Source organism: Garra rufa, chromosome 6 (genome assembly GCF_049309525.1).
Source record: "Garra rufa chromosome 6, GarRuf1.0, whole genome shotgun sequence".
NCBI classification, from domain to species: Eukaryota; Metazoa; Chordata; class Actinopteri; order Cypriniformes; family Cyprinidae; genus Garra; species Garra rufa.
Window position 1 is genome coordinate 17681740 of NC_133366.1, and position 15402 is coordinate 17697141.

The window sequence follows — 15402 nt, forward strand, 5'->3', positions numbered from 1 at the left end:
GTTTGGAACTCCCTTGGCGAAGGGAATGACTGACGAAATGTTACCTTGACAACGCTGCGCAAACGTGATCACTAACGGAAATCACTTCCGTGAAGTGACCATGGAATGTTCCCTTCGCTAACGGCCTTCTGGAAGGGCCCTTCGTGAAGGGATTAAGTTGCTCACTTTCGTTTGGAACGTCCCTACAAATGGCGTTCCCTTCTAGAAGTGCCCTTGAAGGGCGCAAAATAGCCGTTTGGAATTCGCCCATGGTAAGACATCAATTTGAAATATCAAGCAGCAAAAGGAGCTGTTTTGTACAGCTAAAAATAGCTGGACACAAAGAGACCGGAAGCCAAGCCCATAAAATTTACAAACGGCCATGCCCACTCTTATGTGAAGAAAAAAGTGGATAACACAGGCTGTTAAATGCTTGACTCTGAATGGCTGACAGACGTTCTAAGGCGTGCAGTTATTTTTTAGTAAACACATATCTGTGAAGATGCTAATTCCAGGTTTGTCAATCTTCATATTGTGGCCACATAATCATCTTGTAGGTGCATTACTGTTTTATAATTTTTCTATAATTCAGTTGCCAGTTGTCTATTATTCCTTACACAAGTTCTGGTCATGAAAATTAACAATAAGCATTTTTGAATAAAAATCTGGAGGATTTAATCAACCAACAACCAGATAAATCCTAAAAATACATACAAAAAACAAACAAACATTTGACTATGTAATGCTAAAGCAAAGAGCTGAAAATGAACTGATATTGCATGTGTCACAATGCATATTTGAACAAATAAACAGTATATTTGGTAGGTTTATTAAAACAAACTGAAATAAATACATTTTTCAAAATGAGTGTTGTAGACTCTGCATCACAAGTAAACAATAATCCAACTTTTCAGAGATGTATAGCATAATTTATAGTTACATATAGTTCATAGGCATAGTTCATCCAAAAATGAATGTTCTGTCATCATTTATTTACCCGTAAACCTGCTTTTCTTTATTTCTTCTTTTGTGTTTAGCAGAACGTTGGAAACCAAAACAGATTATATGGACAAAAAAAGGGTATAAAAATTGAAAATTTAAAAAAAAAAAAAAAACTTTTATGTACCACAGATTTATGTACCACAATATCATACAGGTTTTATATGACCTAAGGGTAAGTAAATAATAAATATTCATTCTTGGATGAACTATCCCTTTTAGAAAAGCAAAATTAAATTATACAGAAGACATAACTATAATGGGTGCTTCTACAGCGACAATGTTATTATTTATGGGAAACACCTGACCCATAATATTATTGTCCAGTTTGAATTTATGACCTTCCAACAACTTGAAAGTAATAAAAAAAAAACTCTTAAAAGTGTGTGCACAGCAAGTGTGAAGCGAATATTTGCATCGTGTTACTCACTCTAGTTTACTTGCGAGATGTTTTTTGCTTCATTCATTGCAAGAATAAAAACAATTTTAAAAAAAGTATTTTCTAAAACATCTGGGGGGTGTTCCATAAAACAAGTTTACCAAATAAGTCAGGCTTATTTCAGTAACTCTGACTTATTTTAAGACAAATCAAGTGACAATAAGTCAGACTAACTAAAATAAGCCTGGCTTATTTGGCAAATTTGTTTTATGGAACACCCCTCTGGACATGTCAATAAGCTCTACGCTCATTGTTTTGCACAACAACGCATCATGCAACTTAAGTTTCCGCTTAAGTTGAAATTTTTGAACTTGCATGGAAGACGCGATTGAGGTGCAATCGCATCGCCGGAAGCAAATTCATGTCTACTTAAGTCTTTGACTTTGTGTGTAATCTATGTTGAGTCTTCCACACAAGTTGAAAAATTTCAACTCGAGCGGCAAATTTGCATGACGAGTTATCGCGTTAGTTCACTTAGAACCTATTGACATGTCTGGTTGTATCACAAAATGTAGGAAAGCATTACGCAATGATTTTATTTGTACGAATGACACGGAAAACATCCTGGGAGTAAATTAGAACCATAATGCGATGAGAACACACAGCATAAATAAAAACAATAGTTAAAAAAAAAAAAAAACATTTTCTGATACAACCAGAGTGTCAATAAGCTCTTCGCTGATTGGCTTGTGCGACAACGAATAATGCAAATTTTTCGCTCAAGTTGAAATTTTTGAACTCGCGTGGAAGACGCAATTGAGGTCTATAATCACACGTTCCTGGCAATCGCATCGCCTGTAACAAATTCGTGTCTATTCACATTTTTGCATTGACTTTATGTGTAATCTACCTGTAAATGAACAATATCGCATGTTCTGTGCAAGTTGAAAAATTTTAACTAGAGCGGAAAATTTGCTGCACAAAACCGCAAAGAAGTTATTGCCATGTCCAATTTGACATGTCCGTTTGTATCAGAAAATTGAGCAAAGCATTACACGATTTTGTCATCAGCTCTTGGCTGGCTCAAGTTGAACTGTTTCAATTTGCTCAGAAGATGCGATTGAGACGTCAATTCGTGCCAATTTGCATCGCCCGGCGCAAATTCAGATCTATTCTCGTCTTTGCATTGTCTGTGTGTAATCCACTCGCAAACGGGCAATATTGTATCTACCATCCAACTTAAAAATTCGCAAAAAAAAAAACTCACTGTCGCACCAATCAGCGAAGAACTTATTGACACAACTAGTTTGACATGTCCGGTTGTAACAGAAAATGGAGGAAAGCATTATGCAATGATTTTATTCATGTGAATGACATGAAAAACATCCTGTGAGTAATCTAGAACCATAATGCGATGAGAATATTCGCTTTGTGTTTAGTGTGCACACAGAATAAGACTGTATATGGTGCTTTTTTTTTTCATGGATTGTTCTGGTCAGCACTATGTTTGCGCTGATGTGACCTGAGATGATCCAGTCGTTTGAAGCTCAATCCACAGATACCACAGCGGTACGGTCTTTCTCCTGTATGGGTACGTTGATGGACTTTCAAGATGTCAGCCCGGGTAAAGCTCTTAGTGCACATGGTGCACTTGTGTGGTTTCTCCTGTGTGTGAATACGCTGATGCAGCTTGAGATTCCACAGTCGGCTGAATTTGTTCCCACATAGTGTGCAGGTATAGGGTTTGTCTCCGGTCTGACTGCATCTGTGTTTTCGCAAGTCACTGAAGGATGAGTAACCTTTCCCACAGTGGCTGCACAAGTGGAGACCTTCCCGCTGATGGACACGCTGGTGGACTTTTAGATTGCAAGCCTGAGTGAACTTCTTACCACACTGATTACAAGTGTATCCGCCACTTGAACCGACTCGTTGGGAGACCGGGAAGGCTTTCGCAGAAGCCCTGCTGTCTCCTAATGCTTGTCCAACATTAGAGTGATTCAATGCATGTCCCTTATAAACTGCACCACTAGTTGTGTCCCCAACATACAGTGAATGTCCTCTATGTCCAGCACCTCCTGCAACTTGAACTTCACTGAAGGAGTTTATGTCTTGCAAGTGGCCATCTGCATTAATAAGTAAACAGTGCATGTCTCTATCAACGTCTTCGGTCTCTGGGCTGACTTGCACAGGTAAAGATCCTCGGTTTCCTCTCTTATTTTTAAAGGAAGAGCTGTGACGTCTCCCACCTTCCTGGTCCAGGTCATTTTGATCAGGGCCAACTGCGACCGATACTGAATTACCCAACATGCCTTCAGTTCTTTCTCCAAGACCGTCCAGGTCTCCCACGTCCAGTTCATGCACACTGTAGCTCGCTAGCTCTTCTGCGTCATAGCGTGTTCGGTACGCCAATCCCTGGACATCTGCGATATCTGCGTATGTCTCATTGTCAGCAGTCTGATCAAGTCCAGAGCTCCACTCATCCTGAATCTGCTGCAGCTCCTGCTCACTATAACTGTGAGCTGAGAAATCAGATGTCTCAGCTCCTGGAAAACCAAACATGGAAAAAAAATGTCTCATCTTCAAACAAAATCTGATTCAAGTGTATTAAAGCAGTAATCAGATATTTAAATCACACCTTCAGTATCCAACGTCCACCCATCCTGAAGCTCCTTATTACTGGTAGTGACATAAAGGGTCTCCTCTTTCAATACGCAGTCCAGTTTTCTGTTCTCTGTACTTGTGGACTACAGAGAGCACATAGACAGAATGTGCACAGAATGTTAAAGTCACGATAAAACAGAAGTAGCAACAGATCTTGTCTTGTGTTGTGATGAAACGTAATGTAAGATGGAGACTTTGTATTATTTATCAGTTGTTGATTGTATGGAGCATCCAGTTGATTGAAAGAAAATAGTCTTTTTTCTTAAGATTGAGTTATAAATTTGTATCCAGTAGGCTACTCACCTCTGTTGTGTTACTAGGGCTGGTTTGGTCTTCTGATCTCTTTCTTCCCAAAAGTGTGTCAGACTCCAACTCACAGCTTCCCCAGTTCCCATCCGGAACTTTCTCCTGTTTGAGGCTGTGTTCATTTTCTACATGTAGTCAAGGGTGAATGCAACTGTGAGGGCATTGATTACACAGTTCTTTAATGGTCTTCAAAGGGATGGAAGAAAAAGTCATATGTCTGGAATGACGTAAGGGTCTTTAAACAATTACTTTTTTTACGTTATGTTGTGGGTTTAGATTTTTAAATTGCCAGAAATACTGGTTAACCTATTATGGGTTTTTTTAATTGACATTTTGTGACCTTTTCTCATTTAGGGTATATGAATATGCCTGCAAAGTGTTGTCACTCTGTGTTGTAGAATGTGCTTGCAAAATGTCAACTACAATTATATGTTTGTGGGTCAAATTAAAAGCAGCTGCATAGACATGAAATTGCAAATTATTTAATGTACAAAACCATTCAGTAAGATTTTTAATGTTTTGTAAAGAATTATCTTCTGCTCACCAATCCTGCATTTCATTCAATACAGCAAACACAGTAAAATTATTAAATATTTTTACTATTTAAAATAACTGCTTTCTATTTGAATAAATTTTAAAATATAACATATTCCTGTGATCAAAGCTACATTTTCAGCATCGTTACTCCATTCCTCAGTGTCACATGATTCTTCAGAGATCATTCTAATATGCGGATTTTCTGTTCAAGAAACACCTTTATTAATATTATCAATATTTAAAACAGTTGAGAAAACTTTGATGAACATAAAGATCCAAAGATCAGCATTTATCTGAATAAAAAGCTCTTGTAACATTATACACTATACCATTCAAGGGCTTGAAGTCAGTATAATTGTTTATTTATTTATTTGAGGGGAAAGAAATTATAGAACTTAATACTTTTATTTAGCAAGGATGCTGTAAATTGATAAAAAGTGATTTATAATGTTACAAAAGATTTCTATTTCAGATAAATCCTTTCAGAACTTTCTATTCATCAAAGAAATATGAAAAAATCTACTCAGCTGTTTTCAACCATGTTTTTTAAGCAGCAAATCAGAATATTAGAATGATTTCTGAAGGATCATGTGACTGGAGTAATGATGCTAAAAATTTAGCTCAAAAACCACTGGAATAAATTACATTTAAATTTGAAATAGTACAACATTTTCACAATTTTACCAGTTTTTCTGTACTTAAAACAAATAAATAAATGCAGGCTTGCCGAGCAGAAGAGACTTAAAATATAAAAAACCATAACGTTCAAAAACGTTTGACTGGTAGTGTTTTTTTTTTTTTTTTTTTGTGACAGATTTTCAACTAGCCTGAGGGTATTGACATTAGTATTTATGTTTTTTTTATTACGCATTTACCTGAAGAAACTTGACTGCATTGAAGACAGACATTTTCATGTTCCCAATATGTTTTAAACATGTATGTTATATATTGTGCGAGAAGTATTAATGTTAAAGACTTGCTATTTTTATACCCGTTTCATTTTTTCATAGTGTGATTTTTTTTTTGTTTAATTGTACAGAATCCAAAACTACCACAATCCCAGAACTATTTTTTAACCTTATACATGGGTTAAGAGTCCAAAATGCCAGTATGCTTGGTTCACAATAAATCCCTGTTCTGGTCTAATAACTAGGACAGAAATCACTAAGTTTATTAATTATCAAATATGAGGTTCCTATATGAGCCTTAGCTAAATTGTGATTGTAAACAAACCTGATTGTGTTGAGATATCTTCTTTTTCTTCGTTACACACACGGGCTTTGTCACACTCTGCACATCTCTGACTCTTCACAGTGGTCTCTTGATTTTTCCGTCTGGTCTCGCTCCACTGGAGCCTCTTCTTCAGAGTCTCTACCTGCTCTCGACTACGGGACACTTCCTTCACGAAACTCTCCTCCACGAGCCGGGTGATCTCAAATATGGCAGCTTTAAAAACGGTCTCCATGACCCCGGACAGCTGTGACTGAAACGAGTGTATGACTTCGGACATAATGACGATTAAACGGATAATAAAAAAAGCCTTAAATCAACCTAGAATAATCGAGCTGCCTTCTTGTTTATACAAACAAGCTACAATGCCAACAATTTATCGTTTAAAGCTCCTCGTTAGACGTTTCAAACCAAATTGTCACATCATATTGTTGGTTTTGTTGTCGAACCATCTTTTAGTTTTATCAAATCTGCACTAATCAATACACTTGCTAGCAAAGGCTAGCGAGGAATGTTATTGTGTTGCTGTAAGTTAACGCTAACTACCGGTTAATGTTTTCTTATTAGTGTCGCATTTAAACATTGTAACATAAACGATACGGAGAATTAGTGCTGATCGAAAAACATGCTCTCGTCCTACAACGGGACTCACTGGACGTGCTCCCCGAAGCAAGCAAACATACGGATGGAGGTTAGGGACAATTTAAAGGGACAGTTCACTCAACAATGTAAATGGCGTTTATGCATTTACCTTTACTCAGGCCCCGTTTACACGAAGGGAAAACGCAGATATTTCCCTGCGGTTTGGCCTCTCATTTACACGAAAACCCCGTTTTTATCACAGAAAACGATTATTTCTAAAAACTCCGGCCAAAGTGGATACATTTGAAAACACCGTTTTCACGTTGTAGTGTGGACTGTGAACACGGAGGCTTTTGAAAACGATGACGCATATTTAGTCATGTGACGCATATTGTACCAATAGATATCTATGTTTACACCAGTAATTGTGCCTGTGCTTTTCACTGTCACACTGCTGCTAAAGAGATTTACCTTTTACACTCTTCAAATTGCAGTCCTAAAATGATGACAGAAAATTTACTTTTGCTGTCCTGAAAAAACATGACAACAACTGCTTTTCAGATAAAATATGAATGAGCGCGAAATAGACGCGTCAGTGGATGATGAGATATTTCCGTAAATTATCCCGCCAGAAGAATTGCGTGAAAACTTATTACGTCTGTATACTTTTGGAGGCTTTACGCATGCGCAGTAAGGCGAATTTGATGTTTTCCTACGTTTCAGTGTGGATGAGAAACTTTTGGAAAACGCTTGGAAACGCTAGTGTAGACAGAGAGCGTTTTAAAATGAAAACTCCGTTTTCAAATGTATCCGGATTAATGTAAACGTAGCCTCAGAATCATTTACTTACCTTCATGTTGTTGCAAACCTGTATGGTTTTTTAGTAAGCAGGAAAGGGCGCAATATTTTGACAAACTAAAGTTAATAGGTGGTATAAAGATACATACAAGAAGTATTAATTAAAATATTAGCCTTATATTAGCCTAATCTGACCAGAAATGATAAGAACAAACAAATGTTGTCAAGATTCGATCCATGGAAATCCTGGTTCAGATTAGCTAACCACAAATGCCTTTTGTTCCTCAGTTTTTTGCACTCTTCTCCTTGATTTGTTACAACTTTTGGCAGTCTATAGTACTCAAAATGTTTTTCCCGGTCCGACTATTAGTACAGCCCAAAACATGACAAAAACCGACTATTTTCATCAGCAATAATCAGCAAAATGCGATTTTTTTTTTCAGTTAAGTGCATTGTTTGCAATGCTGCCAATATGGAAGATTGAAGACGTGTGGTAGGCTAAAAACACTCTATACAATAGAAGTGAATAGCGACTGAGACAAGGTGTGATTTCACAAGAAAAAAAAAAAAATTAAAACACAATACTAATGAAGATGTGCAACATTAAACTGACATCATATTTCTGTTATTTTATTACAACAGTAGTACCAAACATATTAAGGGGAACCCTCAAAAAACTTGAACTCAAAAACCTTAAGATGCTATTGGAAAGGATGCAGTTTGCATTTATTCCTCTTTTCTAATATACTATTAATAACTAATACAGTAACTTATTCAGTTTTGTGATTTATGAAACCATATAATACTATAATGGAGTTTAATGGAGTTAAATCTGCTCAAATTCATTTATGAAACTTACATATCAAGTATACACTGCCAGTCAAAAGTTTTTGAACAGTAAGATATTGATGTTGATATATTTATGTTTTTCAAAACTTCTTCTGCTCACCAAGCCTGCATTATTTTATCTTCAAAGTACAGCAAAAACAGTACAAATCTAAAATACATTTACTATTTAAAAATAACTGTTTTCTCTTTAAATATTTTAAAATGTAATTTTTTCCCTGTGATTTCAAAGCTGAATTTTTTGCATCATTACTCCAGTCACTTGAAATCTTTCTAATATTCTGATTTGCTGCTCGAATAAAAAACATTTATTACTATGTTGAAAACAGCGTAGAAAACAGAGTAGAATTTCTTTTAGGTTTCTTTGATGGATAGAAAAACAGCATTTACCTGAAATAGAAATCTTTTGTAACATTATAAATGTCTTTATTATCACTTTTGATCAATTTGAAGCATCCTTGCAAAATAAAAGTATTAATTTCTATAATGTCTTCACCCAAAAAATATACTGACTCCAGGCTTCTGAATGGTATAGTGTATAATGTTACATGTCTTTCCTAATCATCAAAAAATCTTGATAAAAAATTATTAACTGTTTTAAATATTGATAATAATAATAATAATGTTTCCTGAACAGCAAATCAGCATATTAGAAAGATTTCTGAAGGATCATGTGACACTGAAGGCTGGAATAATGATGCTGAAAATGTAATTTTGAAATTACATTTAAAAATACATTCAAATAGAATTCAGTTATTATTAAATATTATAAATATTTCACAATATTACTGATCTTGTTGTATTTTGGATCAAATAAATGCCGGCTTGGTGAGCAGAGGAGTCATTTAAAAACATCAAAATCTTACTGTTTAAAAACGTTTGAGATGCAGGACTGTATGTTGCATTAGTCTAATATAATTTTTGTTTGTTTGTTTCTACATTTGTGATCCATTAAAACCCTTAAGATATAGACGCTGATGGACTATAAAAAATACAAATAATCAATAATTTATTAATACGTTTTAATAAGTTCCCTTAAGAAGACATCTACACATAGACTACATTGTTTAGAACTTCAGGGCGTTTCAGTGTCATATTAAAAGCAAACCGCAAACTATCATTACAGCAGTCTATAAATAAAACTTTTTTAACACTCAGTGCGGAAGTATACCGCCCTCCCCTGGACGCGTCATTGTGTTTCTCGTTGACTATGTCAAAAGGAATATAACGTCTGCTCCTTAAAATTAACTTCACACGAGTTGAACCATGCCGGATGCAAGCGCGGACGATTGTGACGGGTTTCAGACCCAGTTCACCCTCATAATGGAAACAATTTTACAAACTGCTGTGAGGGAAGCGACCAAACTTTACGATGGCACTTTGCAGCGCTTGAAAGCGGAATTGGTGCATCTGAGACAAGAGACTGTCAACACGAAGACAGGTGATTCATCCAGTCAGAACACAAAGAGATTCGCTGAAGCTGGGAGTCAAAGGACTGGAAATGTCTGTAAATATCGTGATATTGGCGTGCAGTGTGGTAGGTGTTTTTCTTTTAACAGTGTCCCTTGGGTTATGGCGTGCATTAAACACTTCCTGGAAAATTATAACGACTTTTAACGGCACATATAAAGTCAGGTGGTGCATACATGAAAGCCACTTAAATGGCTCTTTCTGATTGTTTTGCTGTCTATTTATATACATATTTTAATATGTATATTTATAATAATTTTCCTGAGTCATAATGTGCCACTTAATGAGTGCCCTCATAAAATCATCATTTGTTAGAAAAGCCCATTTTGGTTGACCGGGGATGCAGCCCCCATCAGTTTATAGGACAACGTCTTAATGTGGGAGACATTACGAGTGATAAACTCACAGATCTGTGTGCCACTGAGGATGGGAACAGACAACTTGCATTGCTCCTCATCAAACAAGAGGTAAGAAATGACTGGTCATAAGTGTTTACACTTCCCCTTCCTTCCTCCCCTTTTCTGTTTTGCATATCAATTATGTGGTGAGATTCAGCAGTTTAAGTTCACAGACTGAGGTCATATTTCCTCTCTGTATAAGTTTTAAATAGAGGCTTGACTGAATATCAAAATGCTATGTGAATTTTAATGCTAGCCCCTTTATACATTATGATTTTATGTTCTCTGTATTTAGCCTCATGAGACTGAATGCAACAGCTATGCACCAGGATACTTTCTACTAAAGCAAGAGGGTGCTGAGCCGATCCTGGTGCGCAAAGAGCCAAATAAGGACACTGTGGAAAGGGGTACATTCAACAGTCATTCATAAATTCAACTGAACAGTGAGAAAAAAATCTTATATGTGACCCTGGACCACAAAACCAGTATTAAGTAGTATGGGGGTATTTGTAGCAATAACCAAAAATACATTGTATAGGTCAAAATTATTATTATTTTTTTTTATCAAAGCCAAAAATAATTAGGATATTAAGTAAAGATCATGTTCCATAAAGATATTTTGTAAATTTTCTACCATAAATATATCACAACTTCATTTTTGATTAGTAATATGCATTGCTTAGAACTTCATTTGGTCAACTTTAATTGGGGATTGTCTCAATATTTTGATTTGATTTGCACCCTCAGATTCCAGATATTCAAATGGTTGTATCACTGGCAAATATTGTCCTATCCTAACTAACCATTTATCAATGGAAAGTGTTCAGTATTCAGCTTTCAGATGATGTATACATTTAAATGTAAAAAAATTTACCCGGTTTTGTGGTCCAAGGTCACATATATGTCATATTTTATACATAGCTCTTTTACAAGTACGCAATGGAGAGTCAACTGATTGGTGTAATATACATTTACTTATTTAGCAGCAATTGAAATTATACATCATCACATAACCATTTTTAAAAGTTGAACTTTTAACACTTTAATGTTTTTTTTAAAGCTTCAATTTACATACAACTATCATATAAGAGCCAATCTTTTTCAAATAATAACAAAAATATGTATGTTTACACAATTTTTGAAATTGACAAGAAATGTCTAAGAGCTGTATTTCAGGGTTAAAGGGACAGTCATCCAAAAATTTAAATGATCAAATTATTTACGCCCCCTCAAGCCATCCTAGGTGTATATGACTTTCTTCTTTCAGATGAATACAATTCAATACATTCATCAAGTTATATTAAAAAATATCCTGGCTCTTCCAAGCTTTACCAGCTTCCACATGTTTTTATCGTGATTTAGACAGCTTATGGCAAGGCAAGTTTATTTATATAGCACATTTCATACACAATTTTAATTCCTTTTATGTACAGCACTTTGAATTACCATTACCATAAAAATAATCACAACAATAATTAACAGAATTTAAGAACATTTCAAATGATTTTAAAATGTATTTAAAATGAAGTAAAACAGTTAAGTATAAAAATTATTATACATAAAATGCAGTGCAATCAGTTCAGACATAGCACAGTGCTCATTCAGTAAATAAAGCTTGGAAGAGCCAGGACATTTTTTATATATAACTGATTGTATTTGTCTAAAAGAAAAAAGTCATATACTCCTAGGATGCTTTGAGGGTGAATAAATAATTGGGTAATTTTCATTTTTGGGTGAGCAATCCCTTATAGACCAACATAGAACAACAACGAAAAGTTAGTGCAGATAAAAATTACCCCATCCCACCCAAGCATTCAGATGGAGGACTCAATACCAAAAATACACATTGCAACTTTGTATATTCATGTTTTGTCCTCATGTTCCTTTCTTGCATCTTCACAGTTGTGATCCCACCAGCATTACAAACAATATCCAGAAACCAAAGCAGCCATAGAGGAAAGTCACCACCACCAGTGACGACTCCTTCCTCTTGTGGTCGCAGGGTGGATTCCTGTAGTCAAAAACCCAATCAGACTATACAGCCCATCCAAGGTACATCTAAAAGAACATTGGAAAACTCTGAAGGCTTGTCTTCCCAAAACAAAAGACACAATCCCAGTGCAACAACACAGGCATCTACTTTTTCAGTACCTCCTATTTCAACCCAGACTCCTGCTTCCACTGTTAACACGTCTGTCCCAATGATTGAGCTGTCCGGCGCTCCATCGATACCTCAAACCAAGCCAACAGCACCATTAGTTCACTGTCGACCAAATCCTCAAACATCAAACCAGACAGTAGTCCCTCAGAAAGAGACCTCAAATATGCGTAAGAACACCTACCCAACTCATGTTCCTCCAAGCCAAGTCTTAATAACACAGCCGCATTCCTCTAAACAACCGGCTCAAGGATTGGTTACACAAGCTGAGAAAACCAATTCAAACATTGCCTCGCTAAACCAAGCCACTGAGCCATTAACCCAGCGTTCATCTCAACTTACACAACCACCATTCTTTCCACCACAAACCACCGTTAAAACACCAACCCAAGAGGTGGTTCCACAAATACACACTGTTGTGCCATCAGCTCTGAATACACTTCCACCAATCCAGGATCGGATTCTCCCTACCTCTCTTGTTCCCCCTCAATCCCAAGTTTTTCCTTTACCACAGGTAATGCCAGCACATTCTACGACTTCAAGTCCATCATTCCCGTTCCCTATGGTTCTTCCACACAATCCTGCTCAGGCTACGCCACCTTCTTATCTTCCAACGCATGTTCCTTATACATCTCCCCACCTTCCAGTTAATGCAATTCAGGGATCGGTTGCCCTAAACCCACCTCAACCTCCACTTATGCAATCTCAGTACCCACCACAATCCAATCAGTACTCCTCTTCTCCAGACCATTTTTTTCCTTCACCGGATAATACGCCAAGTTTGCTTGAATCTCTTGACACTTTACATTTGCACTCGCCCCTCATGATAACGCCTCAAGATGCCCCGGAGCAGGCACCTATGCACCATTTTCAGCCATCTGGGCAGTTTGCACCCCTGCTGACGCTGAAGGAGCAACAAGCTGCCACTTCAGCCAACGTTGTTTTAGGGCGAGTACACGTTCCATCTTTAGAAACACCTGCATCTCCCATTCACAACTTTGAAGCAGATGTACCTTTTTCACAACATCACATAGAAAGAAATGATAAAGACCTCTCAGAAGATGACGACACTCCCACGCTTCAGTCTAGACTGAGAAAACAGCGAAAGATTTGCGCCAAATCCAGACAAATAGATCCTGCACATCACGACGGCACACTTATGGTCAAGGATATAAGAGTGGATCAGGTGCAGAACGACTTGATTAGCGAAACACCACATTCTAGCCCAAATAATGGAAATCAACCATTACCAAAACCTTCGAGCAAAACGTTTCAGAGAAATACGGAGTGTCCCCAGTGTGGAAGGGTCCTCAGCAATGCATCAGCCTTGGAAAACCACATGAGACTTCATACAGGCGAAAGACCTTACACCTGTTCCCAGTGTGGAAAAGCATTCCCTAGTGTCCGAGGTCTTAACCGTCACGTGAAGGTCCATGCAGAGGAGAAACGGCATCAGTGTGAAGAGTGTGGGAAGAGTTTTGTATACCACTTCACCCTTACTAAACATCAGCTTATTCATTCTGGAGAAAGGCCGTTTCCTTGTAAAGTTTGTGGGAAGAGGTTTTTGGCCAAGGCTGACCGGGCTACCCATATGCGAATGCACACTGGAGAGAAGCCATTCTCGTGCACTCTATGTGGGAAAAAGTTCAAACATAGAGTCGCTCTGAATATGCATATGCAGGGGCACAGAGGAGAGAAACGCTACATCTGCCCCCACTGTGAAAAGGGATTTGTGGATCTAGGCAATTTTAAAAGACACAAGCTCATCCACACAGGGGAAAGACCATTTGAGTGCAAGCAATGTGGGAAACGCTTTACTCAGTCGGCCCATCTCAAGAAACATGTCAACACGCAACATGTTACATGAAAAAAAAGGGGGGGGGGGGTTCATTTGGATTGTTTCCCATTAAGCATTCAGTTGATCTATTTGATCTACTGATAAATTTTCTGTTACAGAAAATATAACAGTATTAGGCCTGATTGTAAATTAATTTATGAAGATGTAAAAAAACATGAAAACAGGAAATTGCTTCGCTGCATTAATTTTGTCATGCTCTTTTTTTTCCACACATAGCAAAGCAATAGAAGCCCGTTTCCGCCACTGGTTAAAAATGAGAAGGGTAATTGCAAATTATCTTACAATTTAACAAAGTCAGAATTGTGAGTTTGTATCACGCAATTCTGAGAAAAAAGTGACTGAAATTCTGACTTTTATTTCTCATAATTGCGAGTTTATATCACACAATACTTCATAACTTGCAACTGCGAGTTTATATCACAATTATGAGAAAAAAGTCAGAATTGCGAGTTTATACCTTGCAGTACTCAAAACTGCGAGTTTATCTCACAATACTGACTTTATAACTCACAAATGCTAAATAAGAATTCTAATTCATAGCACAAATGCTAAGTCAGAATTACAAGTTTGTATCACGCAATTCTGAAAAAAGTCATAAATGTTTATATCTCGCAAAACTGACTTTATAACTTCCATCACGCCATTCTGAGGAAAAAAAAACAGAATTGCGAGTTTGTAGCACTTAATTCTGAGGGAGGAAAAAAGTCAAAATTGTGAATTGTAAACCTGAAACCCAGAGTTGTGAGGTAAAAAGTTGCAATTACCTTTTTTTATTCTGTGATAGAAACAGAGAAAGCAAATAAAATAGTTTAGTTAAGTTGTTTTTTCTTTTTTACAGTGCCTTAAGTACTTGTGAAGTACTTGTAAATGTGAAGTAGCCTAATAAAAGGTGATTTTTTTTTTCCTTTTATTTGTCACTGTGAAATTTGTATAGTGCTGGTTTATTTTTGTCTATATTTTGAATAGTATATTTCTGTTGTCCATCCTGTTATAAATATCAATAAAACACCTTAGATATCATGTTGTAAAACGATCTAATAAAACTGATCACAATTTGTTTGCTTCGAAATTTATTTTGAAATGGTATTAGGTCTAATTTATCTATTCATATGAATGATGCAGTCAAGAAAGAAAAATAGTACAAACCCATTTAACCACTAGGTGGCGCTGTATGAAACCACACACTGTCTAAACCTCAAGA

General features: G+C 36.6%; 2 protein-coding genes across 2 annotated transcripts; one reads left to right on the top strand and one right to left on the bottom strand.

Moving 5' to 3' along the window:
- Positions 1-787: 787 nt before the first annotated feature.
- On the bottom strand, positions 788-6747 carry LOC141337108 (uncharacterized). Its single transcript, XM_073842866.1, has 4 exons — positions 6095-6747; positions 4322-4449; positions 3993-4101; positions 788-3900 (listed from the first exon to the last, which is right to left on the bottom strand). The coding sequence occupies exons 1-4, from the start codon at positions 6369-6371 to the stop codon at positions 2837-2839; spliced, it is 1578 nt and encodes a 525-aa protein (XP_073698967.1). The 5' UTR covers positions 6372-6747; the 3' UTR covers positions 788-2836.
- A 2829-nt stretch (positions 6748-9576) lies between these two features.
- LOC141336285 (uncharacterized) lies at positions 9577-15322 on the top strand. The gene is made up of 4 exons (XM_073841841.1): positions 9577-9854; positions 10103-10254; positions 10481-10592; positions 12088-15322. The coding sequence occupies exons 1-4, from the start codon at positions 9584-9586 to the stop codon at positions 14208-14210; spliced, it is 2658 nt and encodes an 885-aa protein (XP_073697942.1). The 5' UTR covers positions 9577-9583; the 3' UTR covers positions 14211-15322.
- The last annotated feature ends 80 nt before the right edge of the window (positions 15323-15402 follow it).

Bases quoted from the DNA above. Each gene is read 5' to 3' on its own strand.
- LOC141337108 (XM_073842866.1), bottom strand. From the start codon at position 6,371: ATGTCCGAAGTCATACACTCGTTTCAGTCACAGCTGTCCGGGGTCATG. The intron at 4,102-4,321 runs GTGAGTAGCCTA...TGCTCTCTGTAG, and splicing joins GCCCTAGTAACACAACAGAG to TCCACAAGTACAGAGAACAG. The intron at 3,901-3,992 runs GTGTGATTTAAA...TTGGTTTTCCAG, and splicing joins GTGGACGTTGGATACTGAAG to GAGCTGAGACATCTGATTTC.
- LOC141336285 (XM_073841841.1), top strand. From the start codon at position 9,584: ATGCCGGATGCAAGCGCGGACGATTGTGACGGGTTTCAGACCCAGTTC. The intron at 10,255-10,480 runs GTAAGAAATGAC...CTCTGTATTTAG, and splicing joins TGCTCCTCATCAAACAAGAG to CCTCATGAGACTGAATGCAA. The intron at 10,593-12,087 runs GTACATTCAACA...GCATCTTCACAG, and splicing joins TAAGGACACTGTGGAAAGGG to TTGTGATCCCACCAGCATTA.